General features: G+C 48.3%; 1 protein-coding gene across 1 annotated transcript; it reads right to left on the reverse strand.

Annotated features, from left to right (window-relative positions):
• Positions 1 to 991: 991 nt before the first annotated feature.
• UBE2J2 (ubiquitin conjugating enzyme E2 J2) lies at positions 992 to 18,350 on the reverse strand. The gene is made up of 7 exons (XM_087702701.1): positions 18,172 to 18,350; positions 9,350 to 9,480; positions 8,181 to 8,221; positions 6,528 to 6,630; positions 5,213 to 5,351; positions 4,953 to 5,033; positions 992 to 2,409 (listed from the first exon to the last, which is right to left on the reverse strand). The coding sequence occupies exons 2-7, from the start codon at positions 9,478 to 9,480 to the stop codon at positions 2,122 to 2,124; spliced, it is 783 nt and encodes a 260-aa protein (XP_087558827.1). The 5' UTR covers positions 18,172 to 18,350; the 3' UTR covers positions 992 to 2,121.

The following is an 18,350-nucleotide window of genomic DNA, read 5'->3' on the forward strand; positions in this document are numbered from 1 at the left end:
AAACCAATAACTCAAAAACTTCACGGAAAGCAGAAATCTCATCTTTAAAAATACCTCTGAGTGCTTTAAAAGGACGTATTTTGCAAGACCTCGGCAATCCCAACGGAGTGGGGTGGATAAAACCACGCTTAATGGGTTAGGCTTAGATTTTCTCTTTTTCTTCTGTTTTTTTTTTTTTAATCTATCTTCCCATAGCCTATAATTTGACCCCAAGCCGGGCTGTAAGCTGGATGGACAGGGCCCATCCTACCAATTCCAGAAGCATAACTGTGGAGCTTCTTTCCCTGTCCCAGCATGAGGAATGTTAAAGCTCCAGCTATTCTGGTTGAAAATCAGTAGGGTGTCCGTCCGCGAATATTATCTGTTTAACTTCTCCCATGTAAAGCATGTTAAATCCTAGCTTGGGAGTGAGCCCTGCTTTAGAGAGAGAGAGAGAGATGCCTTCAACTGGAGCAAGAGAAACCAATGCAGGCAACAGCCTCAAATCCTACCGGTGTCAACTCTTTTTGTCATTTCCTTTCTTTTTATAGCAGCAAAACCTGGAGATGAATGACAAAACGTAACATGATTGCAACCCCCCCCTCCCCAAGTCATCAAACAGGGGTCCTTTTGGAAGGGGGGGGGAATAAAAGGAACATAGAACACCAAACTTTTAAACTTTTTGTTTTTTAAAGAAATGCTCATCAAAAGGCCAGAGAGAGCTGGTTATTCAGTATCACGTCTCTCCCTCATTCTCTTTCTCTCCCTCTTTGTCTTCCTCATTCTCTCCTTCTTTCTCTCCTTCATTCTCTTTCTCCCTCATTTTCTCTCCCTTTCTTTCTCCCTCCTTTTTTCTCTCATTGTCTCTTCCTTTCCCTCATTCTCTCCCTTTTTCTCTCCCTCATTCTCCCTCTCCCTCTCATTCGCTCTCTCTTTCTCTCTTTCCCTCCTCATTCTTTCTCTCTCTCTCTCCTTTCTTTCTTTCTCTCCCTCATTCTCTCTCCTTTCTCTCTCTCTCATTCTCTCCCTCATTCTCTCTCTCTCAAAGAGCATTAGGGCAAGTTTTTCACTGGGCCAGCATTTTTTAAAAAAAAAGGAGAAAAAAAACCTGTACTTTTGTTGTGAGGAGTTTGGGCCAAGAAGGGGCCTGCTTTAAAACACACCCCGCGTCAACTCAGACAAGAGCCGCCGACCACTGGGGTTGGCCTGGCGCGCGCGGTTAACGTTTTCTCTTTTGCGAAAACGGTCTCTTGTCTGTGAGCACCAAAACTCCTAACTTTGTGGGATGGCTCAACGCCGATTCCAAAGAGCAAACGCTTTAGGCTCGATTCCACGCTCGACTCTGAAAAAGAACCTTTTTGAACTTCGCCTTCCCGCACCGCCGACTTAGGACGCGAAAGGCTTCCTCGAGGATCTAAGCATTCGCACAAACAATCTGCTGGGCTTGGGAACCTGTTTCAGCAGCAGACACCAAACTTGTCAAGCGAGGCGATCTAAAAGTGCGTCTTAAGGAAACGAAGAGCGCTCCCCTTATTCCTTATTCCTCTGCTCCTCCCCCCCGTCCCTTCTTCAGCTATCCGCCAGTATTAAAACGGGCAAGGGCTGCCCCATCCTCTCCCGAACCCGTCTATCGCCCCCACGTTGCCTTAAAGAGGGGACGCTTCCGCCCAAGTTCCCCAAAGCTCCGAGATGTTAGAACGGATTCAAGAGTACACTGGGGGAAAAAAAAGGAAGAAAAAGAAACACGGGGGGATTTCGTAGGCCGGTAAATTTAGATCCTACAAGTTTCAGAAAGCGGGTTTTTTTTCCCCCCCTTCCCCTTTCTTCTTTTCATGGGAGACAATGTGTGTGCGTCCTCTTCCTTGCTCCATCCCATCCCATCCTTTTCCATCCCAAATGGGGGGTTTTCCCTCCCCTCCAACGAAACTTAATTCCATGGGCCAAAACCAGTAATTAAAACAAAACGTGGGGAAGGGGAAAAAAAAACACAACCCCTGTACACATCACAGCAGTTAGCCCACAGTCGGGAGTGCGAGACCCACAAAGTCTCAAATGTTTGGTTTGGTTTCCTTCCCGCCGCTACTGTTATTTTGGTCTCAGAACCCAGACTTGGAAGGAGGAGGAGGAGAACTCCAGCGTCGCTCACTCCTGCGCGATGCTCCTCAGGACGTACTTCACTGTGTAGGCGAAGGCCGCAAAGCCCACGATCACGAACAAGTTCGCCAAAGCTCCACCCAGGAGTCCGTGGTGGCGGTTAGCTTGCTGGAGGCCGAGGGGGTTGTTGGCCGCCACCAAAGGCGGGTGCCCGTTGAGGATCGGCAGGCCGTTCTGACCGTGGTGGGCTTCCCCGTCGGGGATGACATCCGGCAGCGGGAGAGTCGTGGGCCGGCTGTGGAGATCGTCCCGCGCCTTCTGTTTCTGCTTGATTTCCTGGACAGCCACGAAGGGCAGGAGAGAGAGAGAGAGAGAGAGAGCAGGAAGAGATCAAACATCAAAACGGGCCAGGTTCAGCGAAGCAAACCGAAGTTCAGTTCGAGATGGAACTTACTGTATTTTTCAGAGTATAAGACACACCTTTTCCTCCCCTAAAAGAGGGTGAACATTTGGGTGCATCTCATACACCAAATGTAGCCGCGCCCACCCACCCTTTGGCCTCTGCCTCCCAGCAAATTGCCTCCTTGCAGCAAACGGAGAAAATGGGGCTTGCAAGAGGCAGCAATAGGCGGTGCTGAAATTGAAAGGGAAACTTTCTGTTTGCTGCAAGGAGGCAAATTGCTGGGAGGCAGAGGCAGATTTATTTTTTCCTTCCAATCAGGCTAAACTGAAACAGGCTGTTTGCTGTTTGCTGCAAGGAGGTGAGTCAATAGCTATAAATGCCTATAGAATGTTCAAATAATTAGACTTATTTTTTTTAAAGACCGCTTTATTATTGTTCTCGACAACTGAACAAAATGAAGGAGCTTTTTAAAATAAATGCTTGATCTGAAGAGGCCCAGTGCTATTGTACCTTCTTTTAATTAGCAGAGAATAATGTATACTTCCGGAAAGCCATATCAATTTTACCAACATCTGTACTAGCCTGAAATGGAACACCACAAACAGTGTATATTGTCTGTGCTGTTTGTTGCAAGGAGGCAAATTGCTGGGAGACAGAGGCAGATTTTTTTCCTACTTGTTTTCCTCCCCAAAAGCTAGGTGCGTCTTATACTTTGGAGCGTCTTATACTCTGAAAAATACAGCAGTTTCACGATTCTGGGTTTGAACTAAAACCTTTTCAGAGCTTTCAGAAGTAGGCAAAACTCCCTAGTTTTTCCCTAGTTCCATGATAGCAATAGCAATAGCAGTAGACTTATATACCGCTTCATAGGCCTTTCAGGCCTCTCTAAGCGGTTTACAGAGAGTCAGCATATTGCCCCCAACAATCTGGGTCCTCATTTCACCCACCTCGGAAGGATGGAAGGCTGAGTCAACCCTGAGCCGGTGAGATTTGAACCGCTGACCTGCTGATCTAGCAGTAGCCTGCAGTGCTGCATTTAACCACTGCGCCACCTTGGCTCTGCGCCACCTTGACTTGGTTGATGGCGAACCTATGGAGCGTTCTCTGCGGGCATGCGAGTTGTTGCCCAGCTCAGCTCCACCGCACATGCGCCGCCCACCAGTCAACCAATTTTCGGATTTCTGTCATGCATGTGGGAGACGCACAGGCATGCATGGGGTATGGTGCACCCCCCCGTGCCCCATTTTTGGTCCCAGGAGGTGGCTTCAGGGAGGCCTGCTAGGCTCAAACAGGAGCACGGAGTGGGGCCGCACATGTGCAGGGGGAGTGCGGGGGATCGCATGCATGCACAGGGGGATCATGTGCACATGCATAGGGGGACACATTGCATTATGGGTGTGGCCACACATGCGTACGCTGTCGCACATGTGAGGAGAAAAAGGTCACTGCCTTAGCTCTCTTTGTGTGCAGATGGAAGGATCCAATGAGCCTCCCGCTATAGTATGAATACCCAGATTGTCAGAACAATGCGTATGTGTTCATAGAAACTTTCTGGTCTGGTGTTCAGAGGTCCATGGTCATCCTCTAACACAAGGGTGTCAAACTCAAGGCCCATGGGTCAGATCCGGCCTGCAGGGTGCTTAGATCTGGCCCACGGGGCTGCTCTTGGAAACAGCGAAGGACCAGCTTCTTGCAGCTGCCTCTTCCAGCGAAAATGACGCGCAGGAGGACCGTGTGCAGCCCCTCTGAGGCTCCGTTTTTGGCTGCAACAGCTTCCTGCAGCCCTCCGCCAGCACAAAACATTGTACAGGGAGGCCGCGCACATCCTGCCCGGGCTCCGTTTTTGGCCGCGACTGCCTCCTGCAGCCCTCTGCCAGTGAAGAAAGGGCCTCGACAAGTAACAGTTCGCCAGGCCCCCCACAAACAGAACCTTGATGTGGCCCCCAATGGAATTGAGTTTGACACCCCTGCTCGGGTGGGGTGTGTGTGACACAATCAAGAGCCTTGGGACCCTTTCCCCAAGGACGGCTGAATTTCTAGGTCAGGGATGGCTAGAAATGAGTGGTGTGCGTGGCGCGCGTGGCGCCATTCACAATTCAATCCCTGAGCGACACCCCATGTGCCCCCCCCATGCATGCACCCCCAACCCCCGTTTTGGGCCTAGCAGGCCTCCCTGAAGCCTCCTGGGACCAAAAACAGCGCCACACATGTGCAGCAGAGACCCGAAAATCTGCTGGTTGGCAGGAGGCATGTGCTCATGTGCGGTGGAGTGGAGCTGGGCAACGGCTCACATACCCAGAGAGGGCTCCTTGTGCCACCTGTAGCACACATGACACAGGTTCACCCTCAGAGTTCTAGGTGAAACAAACGTTTTTTTTTTTTTTAAATGACCGGGTGTAATTGTGTTTTGTTTTGTTTTTTTAAAAAAGAACAATTGCAAATATCGCCCAAGGAAAAGGACTAGCCTGTCACTCACCTCCACCATGTCGGGAAACAATTCGCAAAAGACTTTGTCTTTTATGTTAAATTCTAAACTCTGCGAAGCCAATTGCCTCTTCTGAGGGAGCCAGAAGAGGAGAGAAGAGAACGAGAAAGAGAAGAGAGAGAAAAAAGTCAGTCTTGGAGTCTTCCATTTGAATGGAAAAGAGATCAAGAGTCCCCATCCCTGCCTCTGGATTCCTCCGTGGCCGATTTTTAAATCGGCAGCGAACAAATAAGCCACAGAGCCGGACTCACCGTAAATTCTGTTGTTTCTATACTGCCCAGAGTGGGTCCTTTTTCAACCATAAAACTAAGGAGGCCTGTCAAGATTGTGGAGACGGACCAAGCTGGGTTCCACGTGTCGGGGTGGAAATCAGTAATGGAAAGACACAACCTACGGGGGGAGGAAGCAGAAACACCGAAGCTCCGTCAAAGCAGAGATACAGAAAATGTGTCACCAGGACAAGATTCTGTTTTTCGTTAACAATGTTAAACATCAAAATTCAATGTCTATATAAACAGTGTGTTGTCCGAGTACTGTTGTTTTTAAGAGATGGTAATAATAACAACAACAATCATATTCATAAAATTAATAGTAATCACATAATATTTGCTTATCCATTTTAGTAAATCTTCAGTGTTATTAATCATTTCCTTATGCTTTTAAGTTTCTAACGTCTGTCTCTGTTAGCTAAAGGTAAAGGTTCCCCTCGCATATAGTCGTTCCCGACTCTAGGGGGCGGTGCTCATCTCTGTTTCAAAGTCGAAGAGCCAGTGCCATGGGATTTGTTTTATCAATGACTAACTAGCAGAGAAGGGACGCAATGGTTCAGTGGCTGAGACGCTGAACTTGTCGATCGGAAAGGTCGGCAGTTCGAATCCCTAGCGCCGCATAATGGAGTGAGCTCCCGTCACTTGTCCCAGCTTCTGCCAACCTAGCAGTTCGAAAGCACGTCAAAAATGCAAGTAGAAAAATAGGAACCACCTTTGGTGGGAAGGGAACAGCGTTCTGCGCACCTTCCGCATTGTCATGCCTGCCACATGACCAGGGAGACGTCTTCGGACAGCGCTGGCTCTTCGGCTTTGAAACGGAGATGAGCACTGCTCCCTAGAGTCAGGAACAACTAGCACACCTGTGCGAGGGGAACCTTTCCCTTTAGCCACTTTTTGGCAAGCAAAGTCAATAGGGAAGGCAGATTTGCTTAACGATCGTATGATTAACAGCAGCAATTTGCTTAAGGAAAAAAAAAATGGCCATAAAATGGAGCAAAACTCAACTTAGCAGCTGCCTTAGCATAGCAACGGAAATTTGGGGGAGTGAATTGTGGTCGTACGACGAGGACTACCCCATATCCAAGGCAACAACTGAGAATGCACGGGGTGGAAGCAATCACATTCAAAGTGAAGATACTTGATTTGCTTCAAAACATGGTGGTACCACGAGATCAAGTCATCTCTAGTGAAATATTTCCCAATATTTAGTACAAGAGGTGAAAAGAGACACTTTTAAATCAATGGCCAAGAAACAAACAAACAAAAAACAGGAAATAAATTAAGCAAACTCTCTTACCTTGTATTGCATTTAAATCTTCCATTTGGTGTGATCATATAAATACTAGGAGGTTTAAAAGGGAATTCTCTGGGGAAAATTAACTTCCCATGGTAGTAGCCACCTGAAAAGAGGGATAGCGGGAAAAGAAAACCCGATTTTTAAATTTCACAGCAAAGCGTGTTGTCCGAAGAAATTGAGAGAAGAAACAGAGTTTGAGAAGGGAACTTCTAGAAGATTTAAGCGTGGGGCCCTTTTGGTTACAAGCGACTCGAGAAAGTTCTCTGAAATATGCAGATGAGATTAAAAACAAGTCCTGCCTGATGAGTTACTCTGGCCATCTCCTTTATACTCCTACGATGCTAGCGCTTTCAGATACCAGCCCTTCACCCGTATTATTTTCTCAACAATAGCAAAAGTACTTAAGACTTACCGTACTTTTCGGAGTATAAGACGCACTTCCCCTCCCCTAAAAGAGGGTGGAAATGTTCGTGCGTCTTATACAGCCATTTTTGGCCTGCGGATACCCCGCCATGTGCGTCCCGTTTTCACAGAAAACAGGCTTGTTTTTCGCAAAAATAGGGCACGCGGAGGGTTTGGGAGGCCTTCAGAGTGCTCCCAGGGGCCGGGGAGGGCAAAAACTTTTTTTTTCTTGCTTACCTCTTTGAAATTTTGGTGCGTCTTATACACTGAAAAATATGGCATATACTGCTTCACAGTGCTTTACAGCCCTCTCTAAACGTTTACAGAGTCAGCCTCTTGCCCCCAACAATCTGGGTCCTCATTTTACCCACCTCGGAAGGACGGAAGACTGAGTCAACCTTGAGCCTGATGGGATTTGAACTGCTGGCAGTTGGCAGCAGTTGGCCTACAATGCTGCATTCTAACTACTGTGCCACTGTGGCTCCTTCATTCCTTCCTCCCTCCCTTTGCAATAGCAGAGACTTATATACCGCTTCACAGTTCTTTACAGCCCTCTCTAAGCGGTTTACAGAGTCAGCCTCTTGCCCGCAACAATTTGGGTCCTCATTTTACCCATCTCGGAAGGATGGAAGGCTGAGTCAACTTTGAGTCAGTTGATCAGGATCGAACTGCTGGCAGTGGGCAAAGTTAGCCTGCAATACTGTATTCTAACAGGAAGGAAGGAAGGAAGGAAGGAAGGAAGGAAGGAAGGAAGGAAGGAAGGAAGGAAGGAAGGAAGGAAGGAAGGAAGGAAGGAAGGAAGGAAGGAAGGGCATTTCAACTTATATACCACTTCACAGTGCTTCACAGCACTCTCTAAGCGGTTTATGGAGTCAGCCTCTTGCCCCCAACAATCTGGGTCCTCATTTTACCCACCTCGGAAGGAAGGAAGGCTGAGTCAACCTTGAGCCTAGTGAGATTCGAACAGCCAAACTGCAGTCAGCCCGCAGTCAGCAGGTGCAGTACTGCACTCTAACCACTGCGCCACCGAGGCTCTGACGCATCTGAATCTCACCTGGCAACTCCAAACATTCCTGGCAATCAATTTTTGGAAGTTGATGCTTCTTGATATACACACATGATTATAAAAATATTAAACGAAGAGAACAGGGTGTTCTCTTTGTTCTCAAGACTAAAACACACGTTCCCAACTTCTCCATGAGGAGGCTTGTGTTTAGGGTGAGTTTACTCTGATGCCAAGCTGCGATTTACCTTCATACGGTGTCATTTCAGGTCCTCGTACAACATAATGCCTGCAAAAAAAAAAGTACAATTACACAGGTCGTATCAGAAGTGAGGAACGAGGGGGGTCCTGACCTTCCAAAATATTCCCAGATGGAAATCTGCTTTGTTGTGCCCAGGGCCCACTAATAAGATTGTTTTATAAAAGGTAAAGGTTCCCCTCGCACATACACGCTAGTCGTTCTCGACTCTAGGGGGCGGTGCTCATCTTCGTTTCCAAGCCGAAGAGCCAGCACGGTCCGAAGACGTCTCCGTGGTCATGTGGCTGGCATGACTCAACTCCCGAAGGCACACGGAACACTGTGACTTTCCTACCAAAGGTGATTCCTATTTTTTCTACTTGCATTTTTGTACGTGCTTTCGAACTGCTAGGTTGGCAGAAGCTGGGACAAGCTCACTGTTATGCGGCACTGGGGATTCGAACCGTTGAACTGCCAACAAACTCAGTGCCTTAGCCACTGAGCCACCCTGTCCCTTTTTGTGTTATACCATAGCCTTATTTCTAAATTCCGGTATCATTTCTGACTGCCGTTTTCTCGTGTCTGCCGCTACTTGGTTTCTTCTTAGTACACCTGCACATTTCCCTGTTCCCGGACGTGGGAGTTTTATCCCAGAAATTGAAGAGATGTCTTTTAAAAGGCCCAGGGAAATAATATCCCAACTTCCAATAGTGGGAAAAATACTACTAAGTAGTTGGTGAGGCTTGGGGAAAAACGAGCCTGATCGGGAACTTTAGCCTCTAGAGCAGGCGTGTCAAACTCAATTTCATTGAGAGCCGCATCAGGGCTGTGGTTGACCTCAGGGTGGGCTTGGCCAACTGGATGGGCGTGGCCAGCTTGACACCACTCCCCCAAGCTGCTGGCATGTTATTTCTTGGGTACCCTCTTGGGTACACTGGGCCGAAGCAGCACTGGCCTCATCTTTCCTCTTCGCAATGGGTGGACCAGGACAATCCTGCGGGCTGGATGACAACACATTGTGGGCCATATTCGGCCCGCGGGCCTTGAGTTTGACACCCTTGCTCTACAGAACTTCCTACCACTGTTTTCTTCCCCCATTCTTGCTTAAAGGAGGTTCAGTCTCTCCCGACGCCTTTTCAGGTTCAGCAGAGCCTCCCACCCCCACTTCCAAATTCTTACCACTCAAGGATATTGGATGGCAAAGGCTCGGCACAGATATAAGGCACTGGATCTTTTTTGATGCGCAGGTAGTCCTGTTTGAGTCGCTGTGTGGCCGTGGTGGGGGCGCGCTTGTTGCTGGAGTTGCTCATCTGAAGGCAGAGAGGGGGAAAATACATAAGGAACAACCAAGCCAAAGGATTTATCTAATAAAATGAAATTCAATGGTGAAAAGAGTAAGGTTCTACATTTAGGCAAATAGTAGTAACTGTGAGAAGGGATCTTGGAGTCCTAGTGGACAATCGTTTAAAGAGGAGCCAGCTGTCTACAGCAGCTGCCAAAAAAACCAACATAGTTCTAGGCTGCATAAACAGAGGGACAGAATCAAGATCACGTGAAGTTTTAATACCACTTTATAAGGCTTTGGGAAGGCCACACTTGGAATACGGTATCCAGTTTCGGTCTCCACAATGTAGAAAAGATGTGGAGACTCTAGAAAGAGTGCAGAGAAGAGCAACGAAGAGGATTAGGGGACCGGAGGCTAAAACATACAAGAACGGTTGCTGGAACTGGGTATGTCTAGTTAAATGAAAAGGAGGACTAGGGGAGACATGATAGCGGTCTTCCAATATCTCAGGGGTTGCCATAAAGAAGAGGAAGTCAAGCTATTCTCCAAGGCAGCTGAGGGCAGGACAAGAAGCAATGGGTGGAAACTAATCAAGGAGAGAAGCAACTTAGAACTGAGGAGAAATTTCCTGACAGTGAGAAAAATTAATCAGTGGAACAACTTGCCTCCAGAAGTTGTGAATGCCCCAACACTGGAAGTCTTTAAGAGGATGGTGGATAGCCATTTGTCTGAAATGGTATAGGGTTACCTGCCTAGGCAGGGGTTTGGAATAGAAGACCTCCAAGGTACCTTCCAACTCTGCTATTGTATTATAACAAATAAAAGTTATAATTGCTATCATTCCAGCTCCGTGGCCACCATTCCAATTTCTGCTTTACACAGCCAGGCTGAATGAATGTCAGCCTGAATGACCCAGGTATGACTTCAGAGTGGGTACTCCTTCCGCTGCACTAGGTCAGGGGTCAGAAACCTTAAACACTCAAAGAGCCACAAAGGTCCTAACCGGAAGCCCAGTCCCCATCACCACCACCATAGAGTCTCCTCCTAGCTCTGCATCCTTTTTCTCTACCTGTCCTAACCGAAAGCCTTATCAATTGTGGAGCCGACTGGCGACAGGGAGCCGCAGCAGAGGGATGAAAGAGCCACATGCGGCTCCAGAGCCACACGGGTTGCTGATCTCTGGTTTGGAAGGTGAACTTCCCTCTCTCCCTTTGCATTAATTTAAATCCTGAGACGGCTTCAATTGGACTTTGGACCCTTAGTTGTATGGCCTTTCACCGGAACACGCGAAGTCTGTTCCTCTTTCCTCTTGCAAATGTTAAAAGAAATGGAATTGATTTGGCTTGGAAACGATCTCCCGGCTGGCTTGTTTGCCTTGCAGTTCCGGATTGCTTCTAGTGGCTGCCAAACATTTGCCTTCTCCCCCCCAGCCCCAAGATGCTGTTGGGACTGCACCCCCCCCCCGCCCCAGTGTATTCCATCAGTGTGGAATAACTGCTCAAAGCTGGGAAACTCTTAAAAACAGCCTCATGTGAGAGTTGGCAGTGCTAACCTCATCAGGGCCAACAGTCGTAAGAATAATTTCCTTCTACTCAGATAACAGTCATACGAACCATTTCCTTCTAACCAGGGAAACAACAGTCATAAAAACAATTTCCTCCCTTCATCCAGGAGCCCCCTAAAGGCAACAGGAGAGCATCCCATCATCCTCATATGGATAAAAACCCCAAACCCCTTCCTGTTTAAACCCCCTGGGCTCTTCTTTAGCCCCGTTACAGGATTCCCCCTCTCCGTCCCTTGTTCTATTCTTCTTAGTACAGGGGTCAGCAATCCATGGCTCTGGAGCCGCATGTGGCTCTTTCATCCCTCTGCTGCGGCTCCCCGTCGCTCAAAATATGCGTCACAACTGCCAACGTGCGACACCAGAACAGCACATGATTTATTGAGCTTTTCGACCCACCCACCCCCGTCGGCCAACCATGGTTAAATCCAAGAAAAGTTTCAGAACAGGAACGTTAATTCAAACACATATGCTAGTTTTGTGGGCGCTCAGGAAATAGTCAAGCATGGGAAGGGCGTTGTGGCTCCCGGTGTTTTCTTTTCAGTGGGAAACGGGTCCAAATGGCTCTTTTGCGTGTTTAAGGTTACAGACCCCTGTTCTCGAAGAAAGAACCACCATAGCACAAGAGAAGCGAGCACTCCACAAAGCCAGAGCTAGAAATGCTGCAGCAATGGTGCCCACACACATCTGCCCGACATGCGGCAGAACATTTCATGCCCGTACAGGCCTCGCCAGCCACCGGCGGACACATCGTGGACAGCCCACGGCCTGTTAGATGCCAAGGCCCTCTTCAAACACGATGGACAGAAATCGCATGCTTGCAAACTGGATCCAAATATCATTTCAACTTGGCCCCAAATTGATTTGACTGCCGCTTTTGCCTTGATCAATTCTTCTACCCAAGTAGCATCCAAATAGCGCAGCCTGCCTATCTCATCCAGGTACCTTCCAGAATTACCAGGCGAAGAAACCTCACAACCTGGTTGACTAAGGATGACGGAAGGGCAAAATCCGGTTCATCTCACCAGGTATCGCTGAATCACAAATACAAACAGTGAATCTGAGGAGGTCACCAGGGAGCTGGGCTAGACTCTAGGAAGCAGAGGCACGAATCAAACAATCCCAAAGGGGAAAAAAAGAAACACTCTATTTTCCTTAGATGCAAACACACCATAAAATTTAAAAAAAATGTATTCATTCTCTTCCCTAGCACAAAAAGCCTACCAGTTTAATTTCCAATAACAAGATTTTTGGATTGTTAGTGTGGGGAAGTTTTCGTCAAAAGAAAAGGGCATTATTTAATTCCACAAGATCCTTTTCCTTGTGAGAAATGGAGAATTCCTTATAGAAGAGGGCCTCTTGTATTTTGCAAGGAAAAAATTTGGGATTACCCCATCCCGCTGGTAGGCCTAGTTAATCTGAGACACCCAGCAGAAGAAGTTATCTTCCTCCCTGCTTCTCGTTTGTGTAGTTCTCTGCCTCTGGTCTGCTGTAAACAAGGAAGTCATGACAGTCTCCTAACAGAATACCAGCGGTGGAAGGAACCTTGAAGGTCTCCTAGTCCAGAGGTCGCCAACCTTAAACACTCAAAGCGCCACAAAGGTCCTAACCAGAAGCCCCCACCCCCACCCCCGGTTCAATTCTGAAGCTGAACAGAAGTCTGGTTCCCCCACCAGAGTCTCTTCCTAGCGTGGCATCCTCTTTCCTCTCCTAACTGAAAGCCCTATCAATTGTGGAGCCGACTGGTGACAGGGAGCCACAGCAGAGGGATGAAAGTGCCACATGCGGCTCCAGAGCCGCAGGTGGCTGATCCCTTTTCTAGTCCAATCCCCTGCTCAAGCAAGAGACCCTCTATACCGGTGATGGCAAATCTTTTTGTAAAGACGTGCCAAAATTGTGGGGGCGTGTGCTATCGCGCAGGTATGCGTGCTCACACCCACAATCTAATGTGCTCCATCCACCTGCGCATGCGACCCCCACCTCGCACAGGGAGGGAGTTTTTGCTCCCCCAGCCTCTGGAAGCTTTCCTGAAGCCTGGAGAGGTCGGAAACAGCCTCCCCCACAGCCCTCCAGAGGGCCGAAAATCAGTTGGCTGGCATGTACATGCACGCCAGAAGTGCCAGCTCGTGTGCCAGCAAAGATGGCCCCACGTGCCACCTGTGGCAGGTGTGCCATGGGTTCACCATCACGGCTCTATACCATTTCAGACAAATTGCTGTCCAATCTCTTCTTTAAAAAGCTCCAGTGTTGGGAGCACCCACAACTTCTGGAGGCAAGTTGTGATTAATTGTTCTAACTGTCAGGAAATTTCTCCTGAATTCTAACCTTTGCTTTCCCAGAAACAGAACCGGTCTGTTCCAGTGAGCAAAGGCTCAAAAGGACAGGCGCTGGGGACAAACAAGATGGTGCCATGCCCTATGTGGCAGTCGGGCTGGAATGGTGACCCAGATGGAGGAGGAAAGCATTTCCTTTGTTGATCACCGGTTGAACAAGGTCAGACCAAAAATTTATGCGCACCTATTAACTGGGACAATCCACACATTTCGGAATCGGCCTTAAGACTCGGTTGAAGCTTTATACCAAGTCAATGTTGCCTGAAAATCAGGTATATTTTACTACATCCTAAGCCAGGGGTCGGCAAACGTAAACACTCAGCCATTTAGACCCGTTTCCCACAGAAAACACCGGGAGCCACAATAACCGGAAGCCCCCTGTTCAATTCTGGAGCTGACCGGAAGTTCAGTTCCCCCACCATAGAGTCTCCTCCTAGCGCGGTGTACTTTTTCCTCTACCTGTCATAACCAAAAGCCCTACCAATTGTGGAGACAACCGGAAAACCCTCCCCTTGCCATAGAGTCTTCTTCTGGCGCACTGTGCTTCTCTCCCCCCGCCCCCCCGGAAGCTCCTCTCAAAATTGTGGCGCCGACCGGTGACGGAACTGCAGCAGAGGGAGGAAAGAGCCACATGCTGCTCCAGAGCCGCAGTTTGCTGACCCCTGTCATAAGCAAACTAAGATTCTTTCCCGGTGGCCGAAGGCATCTGGGGATCCGGATAGTGGGAAATAAGCTTTGGCTCAAGCCAAACAACTTACAGGTTTTTGAGTATGCTCCATTTGGGGAGTTCTCTTGTTTTCTTTCTGGATGGGGCAGAATTCCCACGATCGGAAACCGAGATGCAATTTAGGAGATCTTCCATTTTGGGCTTCCGCTGAAGGGCTAGAGTTGTGATGGCAAACCTATGGCACACATGCCAGAGGCAGCACACAGAACCCTCTCGGTGAGCATGTGCGCCATTGCCAGCTGCTCTTCTGGTTTCCAGCATGCCAACCACCTGGTCTTCGCGGGCACCAGAAAACCGTCCGAAAAAATGGTTTAAAAACAGGCCGTTTTCCAGGCCATTTTGAGGGCACTTTCGGGCTGTTTTTTTGTGCCAAAAATGGCCTGAAAGTGCCCCCAAAATGGCCTGAAAAACTGCCAAAAAACCAGGCATGTGCACACCGGTCAGCTGGTCTTTGGGTTTTCGGCACTCCATGCGTGTGCATGGTCGTTCCGGTTCACCATCACTGGGATAGAGCAGCGGTCACCAACTGGTGGCCCATGAGAAAATGTTGGGAGAAAATACAATTCCAGCGGAACAAATTTATACAGATGACGATGGAAGATTCGTGATGGTGGAAATTATGGACAATAATAAGAAAACATTTTTAATAGCAATTTATGCTCCTAATGACAATCAAGATGAATTCGATAGGAAATTACACATGAAAATAATTGTATTGTATTGTATTTGTATTTAACAGATTTATAGGCCGCCCAATCCCGGAATTGAATTGGACTATGCTAATATTTGTATGATGGGAGATTTTAATGGAATTGTAGATCAGAACATGGACTATAAAACACAAAAAACAACAAAACTACATAGAAAGACTCTTCCAAAATCCTTTTTTAAAATGATTGATGAAATAGACTTAAAAGATGTATGGGGAGAAAGAAATCCCACAAATAGACAATATACCTTTTACTCAAATAGACATTTATCATGGTCCAGATTAGATATGATATGGATTTCAACAGATTTGATCAGTAACATACAGGAAATTGACATAGAAACAAGTACTTGGACGGACCACAACCCACAATCTTAAGGCCTGCTTTTAAGATCACTCACGTCCTGGTCGCGTGTCATTTGAACTGCAATGTGCATTTGCGTGGGAAGGCCCTCGAAATCCAGGAGTCAGAAGCCGCTGCAACACAACTAATTAGAGGTGCACCTTAACACCTGCGCACCGTGAGCTCCACAGGACTCCCTAACAATTTCCAAGTTGAATTCAAGATTTGAGACTTAATAAAGCCTCATCATGGCACAATGCCCGTCTCCATTGCCCTCAGCTCATCCTGGGAGCTCCAGCTTTGGGTTGAAACGAGAGCTCATCTGCCAGGACCCCAAAAAAGGATCACCTGGATCCCTCTATAACCTCTACAGAATGAAAAGGCTATTTGTGAATGGATTGTACAATAGGTGACCTCAGCCGCCCCCCCCCCCCTTTATGTTGTTCCTCTGCTATTCTTGTGGTTCCAGGTGTTGCTGTGTTTTGTTTTGAATTCTTTGGGGTTTTGTATGTTTCCACTCCACCGCAAGCCGCCCAAAGTTATACTGTGCGAGTCGGGAAGTCGAATAAATCAATTAAAGAGATCGTTCAGCGAATAAGCCACAATACAATAGTAGAATTGGAAGGGACCTTGGAGGTCTTCTAGTCCAACCCCCTGCCTAGGCAGGAAACCCTATACCGTTTCAGACAAATGGCTATCCAACCTCTTCTTAAAAACTTCCAGTGTTGGGGCATTCACAACTTGTGGAGGCAACTTCTGTTCCACTGATTAATTGTTCTCACTGTCAGGAAATTTCTCCTCAGTTCTAAGTTGCTTCTCTCCTTGATTAGTTTCCACCCATTGCTTCTTGTTCTGCCCTCAGGTGCCTTGGAGAATAGCTTGACTCCCTCTTCTTTGGGGCAACCCCTGAGATATTGGAAGACTGCTATCATGTCTCCCCTTGTCCTCCTTTTCCTTAAACTAGACATACCCAGTTCCGGCAACCGTTCTTCATATGTTTTAGTCTCCAGTCCCCTAATCCTCTTTGTTGCTCTTCTCTGCACTCTTTCTAGAGTCTCCACATCTTTTCTACATCGTGGCGACCAGAACTGGATGCCGTATTCCAAGTGTGGCCTTACCAAGGCCTTATAAAGAGGGAATTAACACTTCACGTGATCTTGATTCTATCCCTCTGTTTATGTAGCCTAGAACTGTGTTTGGCTTTTTTGGCAGCTGCTGCACACAGCTGGCTCCTATTTAAATGGTTGTCCACTAGGACTCCAAAATCTCTCACATGTTTGGCTTTCCCCCAATGAAGGGGAATAGTAACAAGGATATACTAAATAATACTGTACAAGATGATGCCCTTGTATACTCGCATGCTGTGAGTATTTGTTTCCTGTAACACATATGTGTCATGCCTTTTGTTATGCCCCTTTGAGGTTGTAGCACAAATATGCCACATTAGGCATATTATGTTTTGTACTTCCTGCAACTAAGACAGGGGGGGAGGGAGCTGTCCTTGGGGTCTGTAAAATACCTGGCATTTATCAAAAGATATGCCTCACCTTTGATCAGATCCTCCCCCTTCTGCCTAAGATTCTATCTCACCTTTGATCTGTTCCCTTCGCAACAGGGGCCCAAATGGCCCATCCTGAGAACCAAGGAAAGAGATAAGGATGAAGGAGGTCATCTTGGAGGTCATTTAGTCCAACCCTGTAGGGCTAATGAGTATTGTATCTTTTTCGCAGGCACACACAAATCTAATTAGGAAGCCAGGATGTTATTTTACAACAAGTTTCTGGCTGGATAAAAAGGAGCTACACCTTCTCTGAAGTGTGGTTCCTCCCCGCATATCCTTGTTTGGAACAACTGACCATCATGTCTTTAAACTTTGATCAAGGATTAAATGCTGATTGTTGATTCCAACCTCTGTCTAAAGTCTCATTTTTGGCTCATTGGGACTTGGGATGAGTTCTCAAACTTCCATGGGTCTCAACGTATTCTCAAACCTTTCCCCTCGCTGGCTGGATTCACAAGACCCCTTTTCCTGGATTCCCCCCCTTTCTATCTGATCTCTGGCCACCCACCCTCACCTTCCCTGTCCAGAGGGTAAAGATGCCCTCAGCTAAGATGCTGAGCTTGTGGATCAGAAAGCTTAGCAGTTTGAATCCCTAGTATGAGTCCCCTGCCGTGAGCAGGGGGTTGGACTAGATGACCTCCAAGGTCCCTTCCGACTCCGTTACTGTTAACTGAACTCCGGCCAACCAATGAACCAATCATCCTTCCTCGCCCAGAGGGGGAAGACGCCCCCTTGCCAGGGCGCCCAGGCTGTGCCCGATGGGAGTCTTTGGAGTCTAACCAACCCATCATGTTTTTTCTGTCTGCTTTTGCTAAGTCCGCCCCCCCCCCACCATCAACTCTGCCACCCCAGTTATAGCAAATAGCTTCATCACAGCCAGAGACCGGCTCATTAATTAACCCTAGAACACAATTCCCAGAAGCCCCAGCTGCTCACTGCCGGGAATGATGGGTAGGGGAGTTTCTCATCAGCCTACCTCAAGCTTAGATATATGCAGGGTGGGGTGGGGTGATGAGCATCCTGAAAGCCCATGCTACGGTTTCCATAGCAACCAACCCGGGTTTTTTTGGGGGGGGGGGTGTTCCTTGGCCAACTAACTACCCAAGCGCCGTTTGGAGTACACGTGTTGGCCTCCCCTCCCGCCCACCGCTGCATTCATACGACCCACTTCCTGACTTCACCCCCCTTTCTGACTAGTGGCTAAGATGCTGAGCTTGTCGATCAGAAAGGTCGGCGGTTCGAATCCCTAGAAGAGGGACCCCTGGTGTGAGCAGGGGGGGTTGGACTAGATGACCTCCAAGGTCCCTTCCGACTTTGTTACTGTTAACCCATCTCCGCCCAACCAACCAACTAACCACCTTTCCCCGCCCGGAGGGTGAAGATGCCCCCCTGCCAGGGCGCCCAGGTTGTGCCCGATGGGAGTCAGCCCCCTGGGGGCCCCGCCCCATAACAAAGGGCCTCCGGCTCCCGGCTCCTCCTTACCGCTCTTCGCTGGGCTCCGATCCTCTCGCTCGGGGCGGGAGGGGGGAAGGGGAAGGAGGGCAGCTGGGCGCCGGCTTCTCAACCCGCCGGCAGCGCCTGGTCGTCTCCCTTTCAGACGCGGCTGCCCAACTCCGGCCACCGCGACCCTCCAAGATGGCCGCCCAGGGCAGGCCCAACTA

This window comes from Thamnophis sirtalis, unplaced genomic scaffold, assembly GCF_051295495.1.
Source record: "Thamnophis sirtalis isolate CommonGarterSnake01/CBP01778 unplaced genomic scaffold, rThaSir2_p1.2 scaffold_15, whole genome shotgun sequence".
In the NCBI taxonomy this organism is placed as follows: domain Eukaryota; kingdom Metazoa; phylum Chordata; class Lepidosauria; order Squamata; family Natricidae; genus Thamnophis; species Thamnophis sirtalis.

Coding starts and splice junctions, on each gene's coding strand:
- UBE2J2 (XM_087702701.1), bottom strand. CDS start 9,480: ATGAGCAACTCCAGCAACAAGCGCGCCCCCACCACGGCCACACAGCGA. Junction 5,352..6,527: donor AGATTTAAATGCAATACAAG/GTAAGAGAGTTT, acceptor CTCCCCCCGTAG/GTTGTGTCTTTCCATTACTG. Junction 5,034..5,212: donor TAGAAACAACAGAATTTACG/GTGAGTCCGGCT, acceptor TGGCTCCCTCAG/AAGAGGCAATTGGCTTCGCA.